This window comes from Pongo abelii, chromosome 14 (assembly GCF_028885655.2).
Source record: "Pongo abelii isolate AG06213 chromosome 14, NHGRI_mPonAbe1-v2.0_pri, whole genome shotgun sequence".
Classification (NCBI taxonomy): Eukaryota; Metazoa; Chordata; class Mammalia; order Primates; family Hominidae; genus Pongo; species Pongo abelii.
Window position 1 is genome coordinate 65,264,528 of NC_071999.2, and position 16,959 is coordinate 65,281,486.

General features: G+C 36.5%; 1 protein-coding gene and 1 long non-coding RNA gene across 6 annotated transcripts in view; one reads left to right on the forward strand and one right to left on the reverse strand.

Annotated features, from left to right (window-relative positions):
• DIAPH3 (diaphanous related formin 3) overlaps nucleotides 1-16,959 on the reverse strand; it is a 485,256-nt gene that overhangs the window by 331,908 nt on the left and 136,389 nt on the right. For all 3 annotated transcript variants that reach the window (NM_001374211.1, XM_054528709.2, XM_054528710.2), the window contains 4 exon segments: nucleotides 446-551; nucleotides 2,430-2,566; nucleotides 7,765-7,834; nucleotides 7,923-7,997. In NM_001374211.1, coding sequence (NP_001361140.1) covers nucleotides 446-551; nucleotides 2,430-2,566; nucleotides 7,765-7,834; nucleotides 7,923-7,997 — 388 coding nt within the window.
• Nucleotides 4,572-16,940, forward strand: LOC100938101 (uncharacterized). 3 transcript variants are annotated; one of them, XR_008512709.2, is made up of 4 exons: nucleotides 4,572-4,740; nucleotides 5,194-5,250; nucleotides 12,739-12,826; nucleotides 16,529-16,940. It is a non-coding gene; the product is annotated as an uncharacterized LOC100938101 (long non-coding RNA). The 3 variants fall into 3 exon arrangements; XR_008512710.2 differs by lacking the exon at nucleotides 5,194-5,250; XR_008512711.2 differs by lacking the exon at nucleotides 4,572-4,740 and having other exon boundaries at nucleotides 5,114-5,250.

Sequence of the window (16,959 nt, forward strand, 5' to 3'; positions counted from 1 at the left end):
AAAAATAATGGTAGGCCGGACACAGTGGCTCATGCCTGTAATCCCAGCACTTTGGGAGGCCGACCGTGGGCAGATCACGAGATCAGGAGATCGAGACCATCCTGGCTAACACAGTGAAACCTCGTCTCTACTAAAAATACAAAAAAAATTAGCTGGGCATGGTGGCAGGCGCCTGTAGTCCCAGCTGCTTGGGAGGCTGAGGCAGGAGAATGGTGTGAACCCAGGAGGCAGAGCTTTCAGTGAGCTGAGAACGCGCCACTGCACTCCAGCCTGGGCGACAAAGCAAGACTCCGTCTCAAAAAAATAAATAAATAAATAATGCTATAAAAGAATATTAAAAGGCATGCAGAGCTTCATAACAATGTTTTCATATAAACCAATCATAAAACAGTTAAAAGTAATATATGCCATTTAAAAACAGATTTTATATACACACAAAACTTACCTGCAGTTGAACTGAATTGTGCCGGAGGCCTTCCACAATACAAAAAAATCTGTCAATTTTTTTTTCTTCACCAGCTGAAGTTAAAGCTTCTAAAACTTCTTCAAGGCTATTGGAAAATTTGAGTCCATTAAATTGCAAGTAGCAAACACAAATGTCATAATACAATTGCTTTACCCTACTAAAGAAGTCAATACCCTAAGCAGCCAATATATTTTAGAAGTAGATTACTGAGTACATACCATGTATCAAGCACAGTTCTAAGCATGTTACATTTTAATCATTTATCCCTGACAATAACCCTGTGAAGATGTTTATCAAGCATTTATATAATGCTTGATACATCAGGCACCATTTGAGCCACTTTACAAACATCAACTCATTTTAAAGTATATAACAATTGTTTGAGGTAGGTACTATAATTAACCTATATTATAGATTAGGAGACTAAGGCAGAAAAAGGTTAAGCAATCTGTCTAAGGTCTCATATCTGTGAAATGGTGGAGCAAGAATCTGAAACCAGACAGATTTATGTAGTGGGCACCATATAAATGCTCTCAACCACTGCACTCTTATGCCTCACAAGTTTAAGTAAATGAAGCTGAGTGATAGTCAAAAATATATAATAGTATGGTATTATAAATATTCAATTATAAAATATAATAATTATGCAAAAACTATACTTCCTCCTCTTTTAAATAATAGTTAACAGCATCCAGCACACTGGAAAAGCTCACAGTTCGTGGACATGGGCATGCAGTCCTAAATGTTATTTACAGGATCTTGATACCCATTCTGAAGTCAAGAAACAAGGAAAAGGGAAGGATAACAGACTAGGGAAGGGAAAAGAAAAGCAAGGAAGAGTCCAAGAGGAAAGAGGAAGAAGAAAAGGGAAAAAGAGGAGGTTAAAAGACAGAATTTAAAAATGATGGGGGAAAGGGGAAAGGAAGAAAGTGGGAAGGGAAGCTCAGAAAGTATCATATGTCCACATAAATTTCACTCTTCGATTTGCACACCAACATTTATATGGTCTTAAATACTGAAGCTGTATGCCTGGCTTTGCACGCTTGGGGCTGCTGCTGGGTGTGGCTACACCTCTTCTATAGATAAACACTGTAGGCACACTTAGCGGGCAGACTGCCAGGCTGAGGCCGAGTGGTGTCTTTGACTATCCAACCATCAAGCCGAACCTGCTCAATCCCACCAACTCCAGCAGGACCTCCACAAGGCTGATTTTCAAATGAACACAGGAGGCTCCCCTTACAGGGCTCTCCCAACCCCTACATATGGGGGATATTTCTGTTAGTTCTTTTGCCTGTTTAGTTTTTACATTTTTATCTTTTCTAAAAGGCATTTTAAATAATTTTTAAATGCTTCCTTATAATTAGAACCCTAATTTTAAAAAATCTTTATCTTTATAATTATCTTTAATATGTATGTAATGGTATTTAATTATACTCCTAACAAATGTGGTTAAGTTCTTTACAGCTCTAGTGTGTGCTTTATGCTCGAGGACTTTGCACCCTCAACCAGTAAACTACTATTACATAAATCACTTTCTAATCTGTCTTACACATAGATTTCCAAATCGTAATATGTTTGCTTTTACAAGGGGATAGAGAAGACCTACAGTTTGAAATAATTCTATCTGGGAAAAAAAATCACATAAGAAATAGAACCATTTGTATATTTTCAAAGGCTTCATTTAGAATTTTTTTAAATTTAGGGTTTCAGTTAAAAAAACAGTTTAAATATAAAGAAATCAGTTTTTCATAGAAGTATTTTAGACCATAATTAATAAATCAATTAAGAGAAATAATTACTCAAAAATTTCCAGCCAATAAGAATCTAAATTAGCTGCTTAAATATACCTCAACATTTATTTAAATTCTAGTAAATTCTAGCCTAGAGTAGATAATGAAACATTAAATGAATCAATCTGTATTAAATTATTATATAATTAGGGAAAAAGGTTGATAACACTTACATGCTTTCTTCCCCTACAATGCATACCGCAGAGAGAAGTTTAACCACATCTGTCATCATATTGGGGTGTCTGGGATCCATGGCTTTGGCCAATAAGGAAAGACTCCTCTCCTCACTCATAATTCTTTCTAAGCCATACTATAATATTTTGAAAATAAGAGGTCAAATGTTAGAAATTAGTTAGAAAAATAATACCCTGAAGGAAATGTAGTTATTAAAAAATTTTATAGGATATTTTTACACTTACTAAAGCTAAAAAATATAGACTGTGTAACACTCTAAAAAGTTCATGGCCGGGCACGGTGGTTCACGCCTGTAATCCCAGCACTTTGGGAGGCAGAGGCGGGCAGATCACCTGAGGTCAGGAGTTTGAGACCAGCCTGAGCAACATGGAGAAACCCCATCTCTACTAAAAATACAAAATTAGCCAGGCATGGGGGTGCATGCCTGTAATCTCAGCTACTCGGGAGGCTGAAGCAGGAAAATCACTTGGATCTGAGAGGCGGAGATTGCAGTGAGCCGAGATCACGCCATTGCACTCCAGCCTGGGCAACAAGAGCAAAACTCCGTCTCAAAAAAAAAAAAGTTCACAAGGGTATTCACTTTATGTCAAGAACCACAAAACTAAACCAAATAAAGATAACTTAAGGTGATTTTACAACAATGCAGCTGATAATTATTAAGACAGGTTAAGTAGCCAAATTGAGAAAGAGGGAAGCAGTCAGAAATATGGGATATGCCAACAGAAGCATATGAAACAAACAGCCAGATACAGAACCAGACACTGAGGCCATGAAAATCTTTTTCCTGGGAAGGAAGGTTGGTAAGAGATATATTACCATAAGCAAACACACAGATCAACACTGTCCAAGAGAAATATAATGTAAACCACATGAGTAATTTAAAAATTTCAAGCAAGCAAAACTATTTTCAATAAAATTAATCCAATAAATTCCAAATATTATCATTTCAACATATAACCAATATAAAACATTTATTGATGACATTTCACTTCTTTTTGTTCCTAAATAGTTGAAATCCAGTGTGTATTTTACACTGTAGCACATCTCAGTTCAGACTAGTCACACTTCAAATGCTCAGAAGCCACATGTAGCTACCATATTACAAAACACAGGCCTAGATATTAGCACTTAGTTCATAAATAAGCAAAAACTGAAGGATGATTTGAGCAGATACCATGTAGAAACTGCCCATTGCACAGGTATTCTAATCACAATGGTATTTATTATAAGGAAAACAATGCAGTTGTAAACTCATTCTATAAATGGGATGATTGGGATTAGGATAAAGTTTATTTACTACTGCCAGGAAGTCAAATCCAATTAGAAGATAAGTTATGTTAATGATGTATCTATGAAAGATAACTGTCAAAATATAGAGGATGAATAGAAACAATAAAACAGTACTATTTGCCTAGGATGCATCTCAGAGGATCCTACTAAAGCATGAGAATTGACTCATCAGTTACTACCACACACTAAAAAAGGGCCTTATTCCCAATTACAGGCCTATGAACTAAACTCAAAATCAGCACTACATGTAAGCATCGAAGTTGAATCTATAACCAGCTTAGACCCAAGTACTTTGATTGTGATAAAATCCTATTTATAACTTTCCTATCTTGTATATGGCCATTTATGCAAAGAAACCTTGTACTGGGCTGAAATATTGCATTTACTTTAAACCACTATCTAAGAAACACAGGAACAATGGAGAAAGTACAAGGAAAGGCCAAGGGCCCAAGAATATGAATTTTGGAGAGATTACTCTGTCTTGTTAGTAATAGGGAAAAGTTTACAACAAGACAGCTAAACAGTCAGGAAATACTTACTTTTATGATAGCCTAGGCTATTACCTAACTGGAAAAAGAATGAAAAGGCAGGCACAGGACCAGAAACTACAATATGCCTTGATAATCATTCCAGGGAATTGTCAGGTTTATAAAGTATCACTTAGATTCAATTCAGCAAGTCAGTCAATGATTACCAAGTACAGAAGAGCTGGTTCTGTCCTAATAAATCTGGGAATTGAGTAAAGCTTGCCTCTAGCATTTCCCCTTCATTTCCCACCTACCTGGTTGTCCTTAGCTAACACCTGCCCTTCTAGAATCAGAATCCTGTGACTCCTCCAGCCACCCAAGGTGACTCATGCTGACTTCCTCCAAGTGATACTACCTGCCTTCTCTGTCAAGCCCTCTGGCCCTAACCTATCATGTATGAAAGGTGAAATAAGAGCATACTCTGATTTCACAATTTTAACCATCATCCTGTGACCCCAAAAGTCCATCACAGGTAACGTTCTCTGATTTTGGTAATGCAAAAATGGGTCACACTCATTTTAAAACTGGTATGAGGCCAATTACTACTACTCTATATCTATAAATACAGAATTGCTACTTGTATAAATTACTCTGAATTATTTTAAAAACACAGCAAAACAAAAAAACTGTTGACTCTGTGTGAGAAGTTGTCAACTTACCAGTGCTCGGATTAAAGTGCATTTAATGAGGGCTGTTTTGGGTTAGAGAGGCATGACAAATTTTGAAAGGTCTAAGGATGTATCTTTCTTGAATGTCAAGGACCCACTCCGGACAATATGGTAACTGGCCTGTTCTAAACTGAGGATCAATGCCAGGTTCTGCCTGCATTCCACATGAGACCTATTATTAGCTAACAGATGGAATTTCAGGCACTGAAGATGATGTTTTAGGTAGACAAAAGTTAATGCTCTAAATCCTCATGTAGGATGCCCAACATCTGGATGCACCCAGCATGACTACTGGTGCTGAGCAGCCACCCACAGTGAGTTAATCCCAGTAGCAGAAATAATGTGAGTAAAGTTGCTGGCTTCAGGAGCAAAGCACTCCCACCTTGGGTGCACTCTTCAAAGCAACACACACAAAGTTAACTGACCAAACTGAAGCCTCTGTTCTAATTACCTTTCAATTTGAATATACTAACTTTTCATCCTTATTATCTTTTATTTTCTTTCTCCTACGCAATTAAAATTCTCTTCCATTTAAAAAATACTCTTAGTCCAATTTAATGTTATAAGAAATTCACTTTCATGTAATGTTATCAAATTTGCTCATTAATTGTATAATTAATTACTAGTACCAAATAAGGCACCACATTTTTTTCCTCTTAAAACATATTTTCATCATTCAATGAATGCTAATACTGTATAAGTGAAGTTTAACAAATTTTGTACTTATAGATGTGATCAAATAAAGATTAAGAAAACCATTAACCAATCTTGAAGGGAAAAAAAACTTCACCAAAAATTTCACATATTGCTAGGTTTAGAGTTCAGACACTATAATACTAAGTACCAATAACTTAACTTTTTATTCTTAATAACACAGACAAAAGCACCAAATAAAATGGCAATATTTTATAGCTCCATGTATATAAACTAGAAGCAACAAAAATCTCTTAAGAGAAAAATAGTATATTAATTAGAAAATAAAGTTCAATCTTCCTCAGATTCATTCTGAAACAAAGTAAGAATATTATCTTCTATTTACCACCTTAATTTAACCATGATATTCTTCTTAAATTCAAATTATGATCCAAATGACCCTTTGGTTTAAAAAAAGTTCCTAGATTTTTTCTACTTTTGGCTTTTCCATCACCAATGAAATTTCCAATTTCTATATTCCCACTTTAAAAAGGGCTTCCTAAACCAGTTCTATGTACTTAGTGGGCAAAGACCTCTCCCTATCAGCAATTTGATTCTTTCATTCATTTACTCTTAAAACGGATATGTAAAAAGCTACCTTATATATCTAATATCTGATTTTCAAAGAATCATGAATTCAGCATAGAAAGGAGTTGTGATTCCTACATCACATATTTTCTTTGAAAATAATATCTGATTAGAGGAGGCAAGGAAGAAAAAATATTTCATTGTTTAAAAATAGAAAGCTTAGCTCCAGAAAATGCTTAAAAATACACAGTTTAATAAGACAAAAATAATTAGAAAATATAAATATTTGCTAATACATTTAGTAAAATAAATATAAAATAAATCTTAATAATTTACGTACTAGTACTTAAGTGTGTAGCCTTATAAAAGTTTGTTTTTAAATTAGAATAAGGCAAAATATTATAATTAAAATTAATCAGAAATATACAGATGGTTTTGCTATAAAACAAAAATAATCATACCACCACAGGTAAAATTTCCTCCCCTGCTGTCTAACAGCAACTTAAACACCTATCATTACTTCACACATCATGAGGTAAATGTGTTTAGATGCTGGAGCTTAAAGAAACAGCATAGGATAATGCTAATTTCTGCAGTTAACAGTATAAAAGCAAAAAAGAAACATTGCTAGATAAACCTAAAATCTAACTTCAGTAAAGAGCTTAAGAATTCCTCTTTTTTTCTAGTTTTTTTGTTTTTTTTTGTTTAAGGACAGGGATTCACTTTGTCTCCCAGGCTGGAGTGCAGTGATTCGATCATAGTTCACTATAACCTCAAACTCCTGGGCTCAAGCCACCCTTTTCACCTCAGCCTCCGGAGTAGCTGGGACTACAGGCATGTGCCACCACGCCCAGCTATTTGTTTTACTTTTTGTAGAGACAGCGTCTCACTATGTTGCCCAGGCTGGTCTCAAACTCCTAGCCTCAAGCAATCCCTCCTGCCTCGGCATCCCAAAGTGGTAAGATTATAGGTGACAGCCACAAGCAGGTTTCTCCCTTCTAATGTAACCTCTTTAACTATGCAAATTCCTCCATATTATGTTTGTTCTCAATATTACTTGGGTTAAGCATCATTGCTCTATTTCTGAGACCTGCTTATATCTGTTTACATTAATTTGATTATAGATTTTAAATTCCTAGAATATAAGAAATCTTCCTAACTTGAACCTTTGGTAATAAGTATTATTGCAGCTCACATTTAATAATCATGATCTTAAAGCTGACTCATGCCGTACTTTTGAAAGTTAAGAGAGGGAGGAAATGAAGGAAGGAAGAAAAGAGGAAGAGTAGGACAAAAAAGGGGAGAAAGGGTGGGGGAGGAGAGAAAAAAAGAAAGAAGATGGGATTGGGGTGGGCAGGGTTGAGAGGGAGGAAAGGGTAGGGAGGGATAATTAACCTATATATGAGGAGTTCAGCACCAGAAGAGGTTTATTCATTATCAAGTTTCTCCTATTGCAAGACAGTTGAAACTAGAATTCAATAAAATTCAATATTTTTCCATCATGTACTGAAAAACACATCAGAACAATTTACCATCACTTTACTGCAACTGAAAATCATATATTACAAAATCGGTGATGGACAAATACTAATTACCTATGTACCTACCTGCGTATTCATCAGGGCTTTTAGACACTGTATGACTTTATGTTGATTTTTCTTTACAACTTTTTCTTGGCTGTATTGACATAAAAAATAGCAGTGTTGGAATTATAATTGAACATATGAATGATGCTTACTTGAAAATAATTATTAGCAATACTTACATTTTTCCACTAATCAGTTTTTCCAAAATGTCTAGTAATAATCCAAGCCCCTCATGTCCAAAGCTTTCCACCCAGCTGAAAAACAGAAAAAAGATAGTTACACATTGTCAGTAACGCAGCTTGTGTTATCCCATTATATACCTACAAGTATTTTATATTTGCTATATTCCTAATCGTAACCAAAACATAAGAATAACACCATATATAAAAATTATTCATGACTCATCTTAGTTGTGAAAGAAGCAAAGATGGATGTGCTAAACTCTGCTTGCAAAGGCTTGTTAAGAGCAGACTGTGCCCATCTCTTCCATGCTTCACGTTTAGGGACATCACGTGGGTAGCTTGAAATCAGCCACAATGAAAGTAGTCACACCAAAGAAACTGGCAAACCAATCAAAGCCTCCCCCACCCACGCACTCAGAGCTGGCTCTAAACATTTACCAGCATACCACTAATTACAGCCCATTTGGGGCTATGCCAAAGAAGACAAATTGTACAAGTGAGTAAAGATCTATGGAGGAAAGATGTAGATCAACCTAAAGAAAAAGATTACTGGCAAAAATTAATCAAAAAAAAGAGATGCTTTAGCAGAATTTCCCAAACCACTGAACTACATTCCTACAAATGTTAAGAATTTCCTAAGTTTCAAAGTTCAGTTGCTTTAAAAAAACAAACAAACAAACTGCATCACTGGGTTTTAAATGAGTATCTCCATGTTCACCAAACCAAACCTGTCCCATAAACCCACTGACCCAGTCACAGGCCTTTACATAACTAGAACATTACTGTCACTAGACAACAGCTTGCCTGGATTACAGGAAAACTGCCTCGGTAGAAATGAATACTTTTTTTCAGCAGAGATTAGTAAACCTAGGCCAATAAATAATAACAATGATAATAATCTGTCACCAAAAGAATGAAGGAAAGAAAAGATATATGTGTGTATATTTATTTGTATGCCTGTACTTATATATGTGATTTTATGTATGTGTATGTGTACTGTTTGAACAGTAAGATGTTAAAAACAAAATTTCGGCCAGGCGCAGTGGCTCCTGCCTGTAATCCCAGCACTTTGGGAGGCAGAGGCGGGCAGATCACCTGAGGTCAGGAGTTCGAGACCAGCCTGACCAACATGGTGAAACCCCATCTCTACTAAAAATACGAAATTAGCCAGGGGTGGTGGTGCATGCCTATAATCCCAGCTACTCGGAGAGGCTAAGGCAGGAGAATCACTTCAACCCAGGAAGCAGAGGTTGCAGTGAGCCGAGATCACGCCATTGTACTCCAGCCTGGGCAACAAGAGCAAAACTCCATCACAAAAAAAAAAAATTCAAGGAATGAAAAACAGAACATTATAAAGAATAAAATCAAGCTTAAGTCATATATCAGAAAATACCAAAATATCATTTTTTTCCTTAAGATACATTTCCAGTGAAAACAAGAGAATAAAAACCAAATGCAACATATTTATATAAAAAATACAAATATTGATTAAAATCCAGCTTCTTCATTTGCACATTTCTGTAAATACAACTTGACACCTATCAATGTTGAGGATTTCTGATTTTACAAAAAAGAAAAAGAAATTTGCCATTTAGATTGGCAATCTCTTGTCAGACAATATTTTACTCATCTCTTGCCAGTGAAAGCCATGAAATAACTAATTTTTAAAACGCACTTAAACAGGAAAGATACTCTCTTATAAAAGACTGAAGATTGCTATTATAGTTAAGGTAAGGAAAAAAGTTAAACAGAGGTTGTTTTCAAACCAGGATGCTACTTCAAAAGTGGAGGGTTTACTCTTCACTATCAGCGACAGACAGATTACCTGTAGGCATTTTGAATCTTGTTTTTACGTTTCATGAAAACAACTGCAGCATCTCACTTAACTGTTTGCCTTGTTGACATCCTATTCTGAATTTATTCCTATTTCACATGCATCAGGGAAGTGAGGAGTAATCTGAGAGTTTTACTTGGGCTGACATTGAGATGCATGGAGAGAGACTGTTCATAAGGCACTCCTCTTTAATACTTCACAGAGGGCCTTCAATATTTTGTTTGAAGTAAATTTTCAACAATATCCATATTCAAAAGTATAGCCACAAAGATATTCTAAAGCCAATATAAATGGTTTCAGATTATTCATACTGCTATCACCTTTAATCACTGTGAAGAATAAAATCACTGTTCATCAAACTGCCTCACACCAAAATAGGCAAAGTAATTTTAAATTATGTTAATACAACAAAAAGACTTTGTTACACTTAATATGCTTATATTATGACCCACTATAAAATTTAAGAAACACAAATCCATGTAAATCAGTAAGTTCTCTGATCTACACAATTAATAATAAAAAATAGCTATTTAAAATGTATTACCCTTAACATAATTATAACTAGAATAGTGGGACTCATAGACGGTCTAAAGTCAACTATTTCTAGACCCACTATATAACTCTCTTCTAAACTACAGAATATGAACTATTCAAATAAAATTTATGCCTACTCACGTATTTTATATATAAACTAATTCTCTATAAAACAAAACTTATTAAAGTTCCATGTAAAGAGGCATTAAACCAAATCACTTCATCTATTACAATCTTTTAAGTCACTGTGGGAATTTCTCAACAACGACAGTTGGGCAATGGCCTTCTGAAAACCAGATTACACATTATATCTCATAAAACATGTCAAAAACAAGAAAAGTGGGACATGGTACAGGGAAAGAAAACTGAGACACTTGACAACCAAAGAAACAATATAAGAAAAGAAAGCTCACAAAAGTACTTATTAAAAAGATTAAAAAATAAATATGCATGAAACATCTCTCTGTTTTCTGAAAAATTTGCAAACTCAACATATTGTTGTATTAACAGGTATCACTCACAAAGCAATAATCTCAAGTGTTTCACCCTCACCCCTACTATTTTCAGCAATATTATTTTTAAAGATGGGGTATGAATATCACTTCCTATTTCCACTGGAAAAGATGTTCAAGATAAAAAGTGATATTGAGTAGGCAGGTCTGTAGTCTTGACAGAGGTTTATTGAGATCCATAGATTTCTACAAAAATGAAAAAATTTCTCATCATCAATGTAAGAAGCAACCTAGAAAAAAATTATCAACTGATCTATAAATGATCAATCTCCACGAACTAAAATCTGCACTATTTGTTCTGTGCCTGTCAGCACAGTACCATTAGGCATTATGTGGTTTAACTATAAACTGCATTCACGGATAAATATGCACATGTTTCTTCTTCATGAATAGAAATGACATAGAGATCAGTATGATCAGAAAAAAACTGCTTTAAAACAGCAACTGCAGTGTGCTAAATACTAAATCTACCTCTTAAAATTCTGTAACAGGAAATATTAAACTCTTCTAATTACCTCAAGGAAAACTTCTAAGTATATTACCCTTTAGCACTTCCTAGTAGGGGTCTCAATATAGGAGAAAAGAAGAGATGAAGAGGTAATAAAACTTAATAAAAATAAAAAAAAAAAAAAAAACAGAGGGAGAGAGAGAACAAGTTCCCAGAATTACTATGTTTAACCCGCCTCTAAATGTTTAAAAGCAGCTTAGACTTTGAAATTCAGTTACTACTTCCAGAAACACAGGATGAAACTGAAAGTGTATAAAGTGGTTTCTGACATGTTGTTGGCTTTAATATAGAAGTAAATACAGTCAGTCACTTCACTGAGCAATAGAGGCAACAATCAGGTCTCAGATTTACCTCCTGGCCAAAAGAAACAAAGCACTCTCAAGTATTTTTCCCAAAGACTGACCCTCCTACCCTTCCTTTGTTTTGTTTAAAGTTATTACCTTTCTTCCCAGATGTGCTCGTAGAAAGGGAAAGACAAATGCATCATGAATTATAATGGAATTAATCTTGGAATTATTACCCTTATGATCTGGAATAAACATACCAGATCATAAGAGCAATCTTACCTGATGCATACTCCTTGAGTATAGGGACTGTTTCTTATATATCATATTTATTCCAGCATGGGATAGACTGAGCACTCAATAAATCATTTTAGAATGAAATTAAGTCCCCTTCTATTGTTACATCTAAGAGGTTATAGTCACTTAGAAATAATATCTAGGTCTGCTGATAACCGGGCTTGTGGCCTTTATATATGCAGAAATAAACACAAAGAGATGACAGATCTCCACACCATTACTGAACCTGTCTCAACCTTCAAGCTAGAAACTTCAATTGCAATTTCAGAACTGTTATTTGCCCATACTGAATCAAAGATGATAAAACCAAAGACAGGGTCTTACTCTGTCGCCCAGGCTGGAGTACAGTGACACAATCATGTCTCACTGGCACCTCAACCTCTTGGGCTCAAGCAATCCTCCTGCCTCAGCCTTCCTAGTAACTGGGACTACAAGCATGTGTCACCACATTCAGCTAATTTTAACTTTTGTAGAGATAGGGTCTCACTATGTTGCCCAGGCCGGTCCAAACTCCTGGCCTCAAGCAAATCCTCTCACCTTAGCTTCCAAAAGTGCTGGGATTACAGGTGTAAGCCACTATGCCTGGCCAAGTCAGCCTTTATTAAAGGGCACACTGTGTTCTTGATACTGCACTAGGTATGAGAAACGCAAAACTGAATAAAATATGTTCTCTGCCCTTGAAAAGATCACAGGCTAGTGGTTGAAACAAATGTCAAACAAAATTATTTCCATAATGCAATAAATGCTATAATCATGGTGCTCTGGGAACAGAAGGTACAATATCTACCTCTCTTGGGAACTTCAAAGCATCTGCTGTCTGACCTGAGTCTTTCTTTCTAAGCAGGAGGGCATATGCACAAAGACATTAAAGGTAAAAGAAATGGCCTGTGCTGAGCAACAGAGAAAGCTGTATCAGAGATAAAACCAAACAGGTAAGAAAGGGCTTGATCTTGAAAAACCACATATATAATGCCATGGGCAATGGGAGGGCATAAAAGGACTAGGCATGTGTAGTAAAGAGAGTAATCCTACCCTTGCCCACCAAAAGATATGCACATCTTAAACTCAGAACATATGAATATATTACCTCATGTAGCAAAGGAGAAATTCAGATTGCAGATGGAATTAAGGTTGCTAATCAGATGATTTTAAGATAGGAAAATTACCCTAGTTTATCCAGGTGGTTCCAATCTAATCATGTAATTCTTAATTTCCCAGCTTGGTTAGAGAGATGAGATGAAAGAAAGTGAGTCAAAGCATAAAAAGGGATGGGCACCCTGGCTCACGCCTGTAATCCCAGCACTTTGGGAGGCTGAGGTGGGTAGATCACTTGAGGCCAGGAGTTCGAGATGAGCCTGGCCAACATAGAGAAACTCCGTCTCTACTAAAAATACAAAAATAGCCGGGTGTGGTGGTGAGTGCCTGTAATCCCAGCTACCTGGGAGGCTGAGGCAGGAGAATCCCTTGAGCCCAGGAGGCAGAGAACGCAGTGAGCCAAGATGGTGCCACTGCACTCCAGCCTGGGCAACAGAGCAAGGCTCTGTCTCAAAAAAAAAAAAAAAAAAAAAAAAAAGAGCATAAAAGGGACTCATCTTGCCTTTACTGGTTTTGAAAATGAAGGAGGCCAAAGAAGAGCCAAAAAATGTAGGTGGACTGAAAAACCTAGGAATGGCCCTCAACTGAACAGCTAGAAAAGAAATAAGAGTCTTAATCCCACAACCACAAGAAATTGGGTTCTGCCAATAATCCAAATGGACAAGCAAATTGAGTTGAGTCTCTTATTCATAAACACTAGATGTCTCCATTTATTTGGATCTTCTTTAACTCCTTTCATCATTATTTTGTAGTTTTCAGCATAAAAGTTCTATGGGTAATTCATTAGAATTACAATTATTTTTTGAGCAATTATGAATGGTATTGTATTTTTAATTTCATTTTCTACAAGTTCATTGCTAGTACATGGAAATACAATTTTATATTTTTATCTTGAATCCTGCAACCTTGCTGAACTCAGTGATAAGTTCTAGGAGTTTTTGATAGATTTCTTGAGATTCTCTATGTAAACAATCATGTCATCTGCAAATAGGGACAGTTTTATTTCTACCTTTCTGACCTGCATGCCTTTATTTCCTTTTCTTGCTTCAGTGTTCTACCTAGAACTTCCCCATGGTGTAAAATAAGCGTCCTGAAAGCAGGCATCCTTGCCTTGTTTTCAGTCTATCTTAGAGGGAAAGCATTTAGTCTTTCATCAGTAAATAGAGTATTAATTACAGGATTTTTGTAGATCTCTTTACCAAGTTAAGAAAGTTCCCTCTGTATTAGTTTCCTGGGGCTGCAGGAAACTGAGGAGTTTAAAACAACAAATATATTATCTTGTAGTTCTGGAAGCAAGGTGTTCAAAATCAAAGTGTCAGCAGGGCTGCTGCCTCGGACTCTGGGTAGAATCCTTCACTGCCTCTTCCTAGCTTCTGATGGAAGCTGCCAATCCTTCCAGTTATCAGATGGGACTCTTCCTGTATCTCTGCCTTTTTTTTTTTAAGGACACAAGTCATACTGGATCAAGACTTTACCCTACTCCTTTATGACCTCATCTTAATTAATTACACTGCAATGACTGTTTCCAAAAAGGGCCACATTCTGCAGAGAGTGTTAAGAATGTAAATACATCTTTCTAGGGACACAACTGAATTCACCCTCTATTCCTACTTTTCTGAGAGTTTTCATTATGAACAAGTGTTGAATTTTGTCAAATGCTATTTCTGCATCGATTCAAATGATCAAGTGACTTTTCCTCTTTTGCTTGTCAACATAATGCATTATATAAGGATTTTTGTATCTATACTCATGATGAACATTGGTTTGTAAGTTTGAGGGTTTTGGTTTTGTTTTGTTCTATCTTGGTACTGTATTGGTCTGGTTTTGCTATCAGGTAATTCAAGCCTCATTTAAAAAAAAATTAATTGCTGTCTGCTCTGCTATTTTCTGGAACAGACTATGGAAAACTAGCATTAATTCTTCTTTAAGTTTGTGGTAAAATTCTCCAGTGAAATCACCTGCACCTGAAGATCTTTTGGTGGGGAGAAGGAACTTAATTATCTTAATAGTCAGAGGGCCATCCAAATTATCTATTTCATATTGGGTGTGTTGTAGTTTTTCAAAGAACTGATCTAGTTCATCTAAGTTGTTGAGTTGTGTATTTAAAGTTGTTCAAAGTATTCCCTTATTATCCTGTTGCTGTCTTGGTAATATCTCTTGTTTAGTTCATGAAATCGGCAATTTGGGCACTGCTTTCAAGATGTTTTTATCTATCTTTGGTTTTCAGAATTTTTTTTTTTTTTTTTTTGAGACACAGTCTTACTTTGTCTCCCAAACTGGAGGGCAGTGGTGCAATCTCAGCTCACTGCAACCTCCGCCTCCTGGATTCAAGCAATTATCCTGCCTTAGGCTCCTGAGTAGCTGGGACTACAGGCACACGCCACCATGCCTGGCTAATTTTTGTATTTTTAGTAGAGACAGGGTTTCACCATTTTGTCCAGGCTAGTCTCGAAGTCCTGACCTCAAGACACCCAACCACCTCAGCCTCCCAAAGTGCCGGGATTACAGGCATGAGCCACCATGCCCAGCCTAGTTCTCAGGAATTTGACTATGATATGTCTGTGTGTGAATTTCTTTGAGTTTATCCTGTTTGTGATTCAGTTTAGGTAGATTTATGTCTTTTGCCAAATTTGGGAGCTATTCAGCCTTTTTTTTTTTTTTTTTTTTTTTCTGAGACAGTCTCGCTCTGTCACCCAGACTGGAGTGCGGTGGCGCAATCTCGGCTCATTGCAACCTCCGCCTCCTGGGTTCACACCATTCTCCTGCCTCAGCCTCCCAAGTAGCTGGGACTACAGGCTACGTGCCACCACGCCTGACTGATTTTGCATTTTTAGTAGAGACGGGGTTTCACCATGTTGGCCAGGCTGGTCTCAAACTCCTGACTTCAGGTGGTCCAGCCGCCTCAGCCTCCCAAAGTGCTCGGATTACAGGCATGAACCACCGTGCCCACCCTATTCAGCCATTATTTCTTCACGTACTTTTTTATCCTGTCCTCTTTCTCCTCTCAAGTCTCCAATGACAAGAATGTTAGATCTTAGGTTATAGACCCATAATTCCCTGAGACTCTGTATGTATTTTTCCCCAATCTATTTTTTCCTGGTTGTCCAGACTATATACTTTCTATAATTCTATAGTCCAGTTCACTAATTCTTTCCTTTCAGCCTTATGTTTTGCTTTTGAGGCCCTCCAGTAAGCTTTTTACTTCAGTTATTGTATTTTTCACTTGTAAGATTTACATTTGGTTCTTTAAAAGAAGAAATAGTTTCCTGTATTTCTTTGCTGAGACTTTCTATTTTTTTTCTTTTGTCATCACATTCCTATTTGCCTATTGTAACACTTTTATGATGGCTGCTTTTTAAAAGATTCTTGTCAGATAATTCTACCATCTCCATCATATCAGTGTTGTCATCTATTGTCTTTTTTCATTCAGTTTGTGATTTTCCTGCTTCTTGGTATGACCATATTTTTTATACTGAAGCCTGAAAATTTGGGATATTGTGTTATAAGATTCTAAATCTTATATAAACCTCTTATTTCAGTAAGCTTCCTATGACACTGCTCCAGTGGAAGAAGAGAAAGCACCACCTCATTACTGCAAGGTGGAAACAGAAGTCCAAGAGAGATTCTTTGTTACCACTTGACATGGATGGGAATCTAGGCACTCCCTGATGGAGAGAAGGAGGACTGTCTCATTATGCTCACCATGTAACCTACAATAGCACCATGGAAGGGGGATGTGGACGTCTGTTATCACTGGGTGGTGGTGAAAGCCCTGACTCTATTGGCCTCTTTGGACATAATGCCAGTGGGGAGGGGGGAGAATGCTTCATTACTGCCATCTGTGGGTAGAAATCCAGGCTACCCACTTTGCTTTTTGATGGTGTGGTGGGGGACGGGGCCACAGATTTTTTTCTGCGGTATTTAGCAGAAATACAGAGCAGTTATTGCCAACATTTTCTGTCTTGTTTGC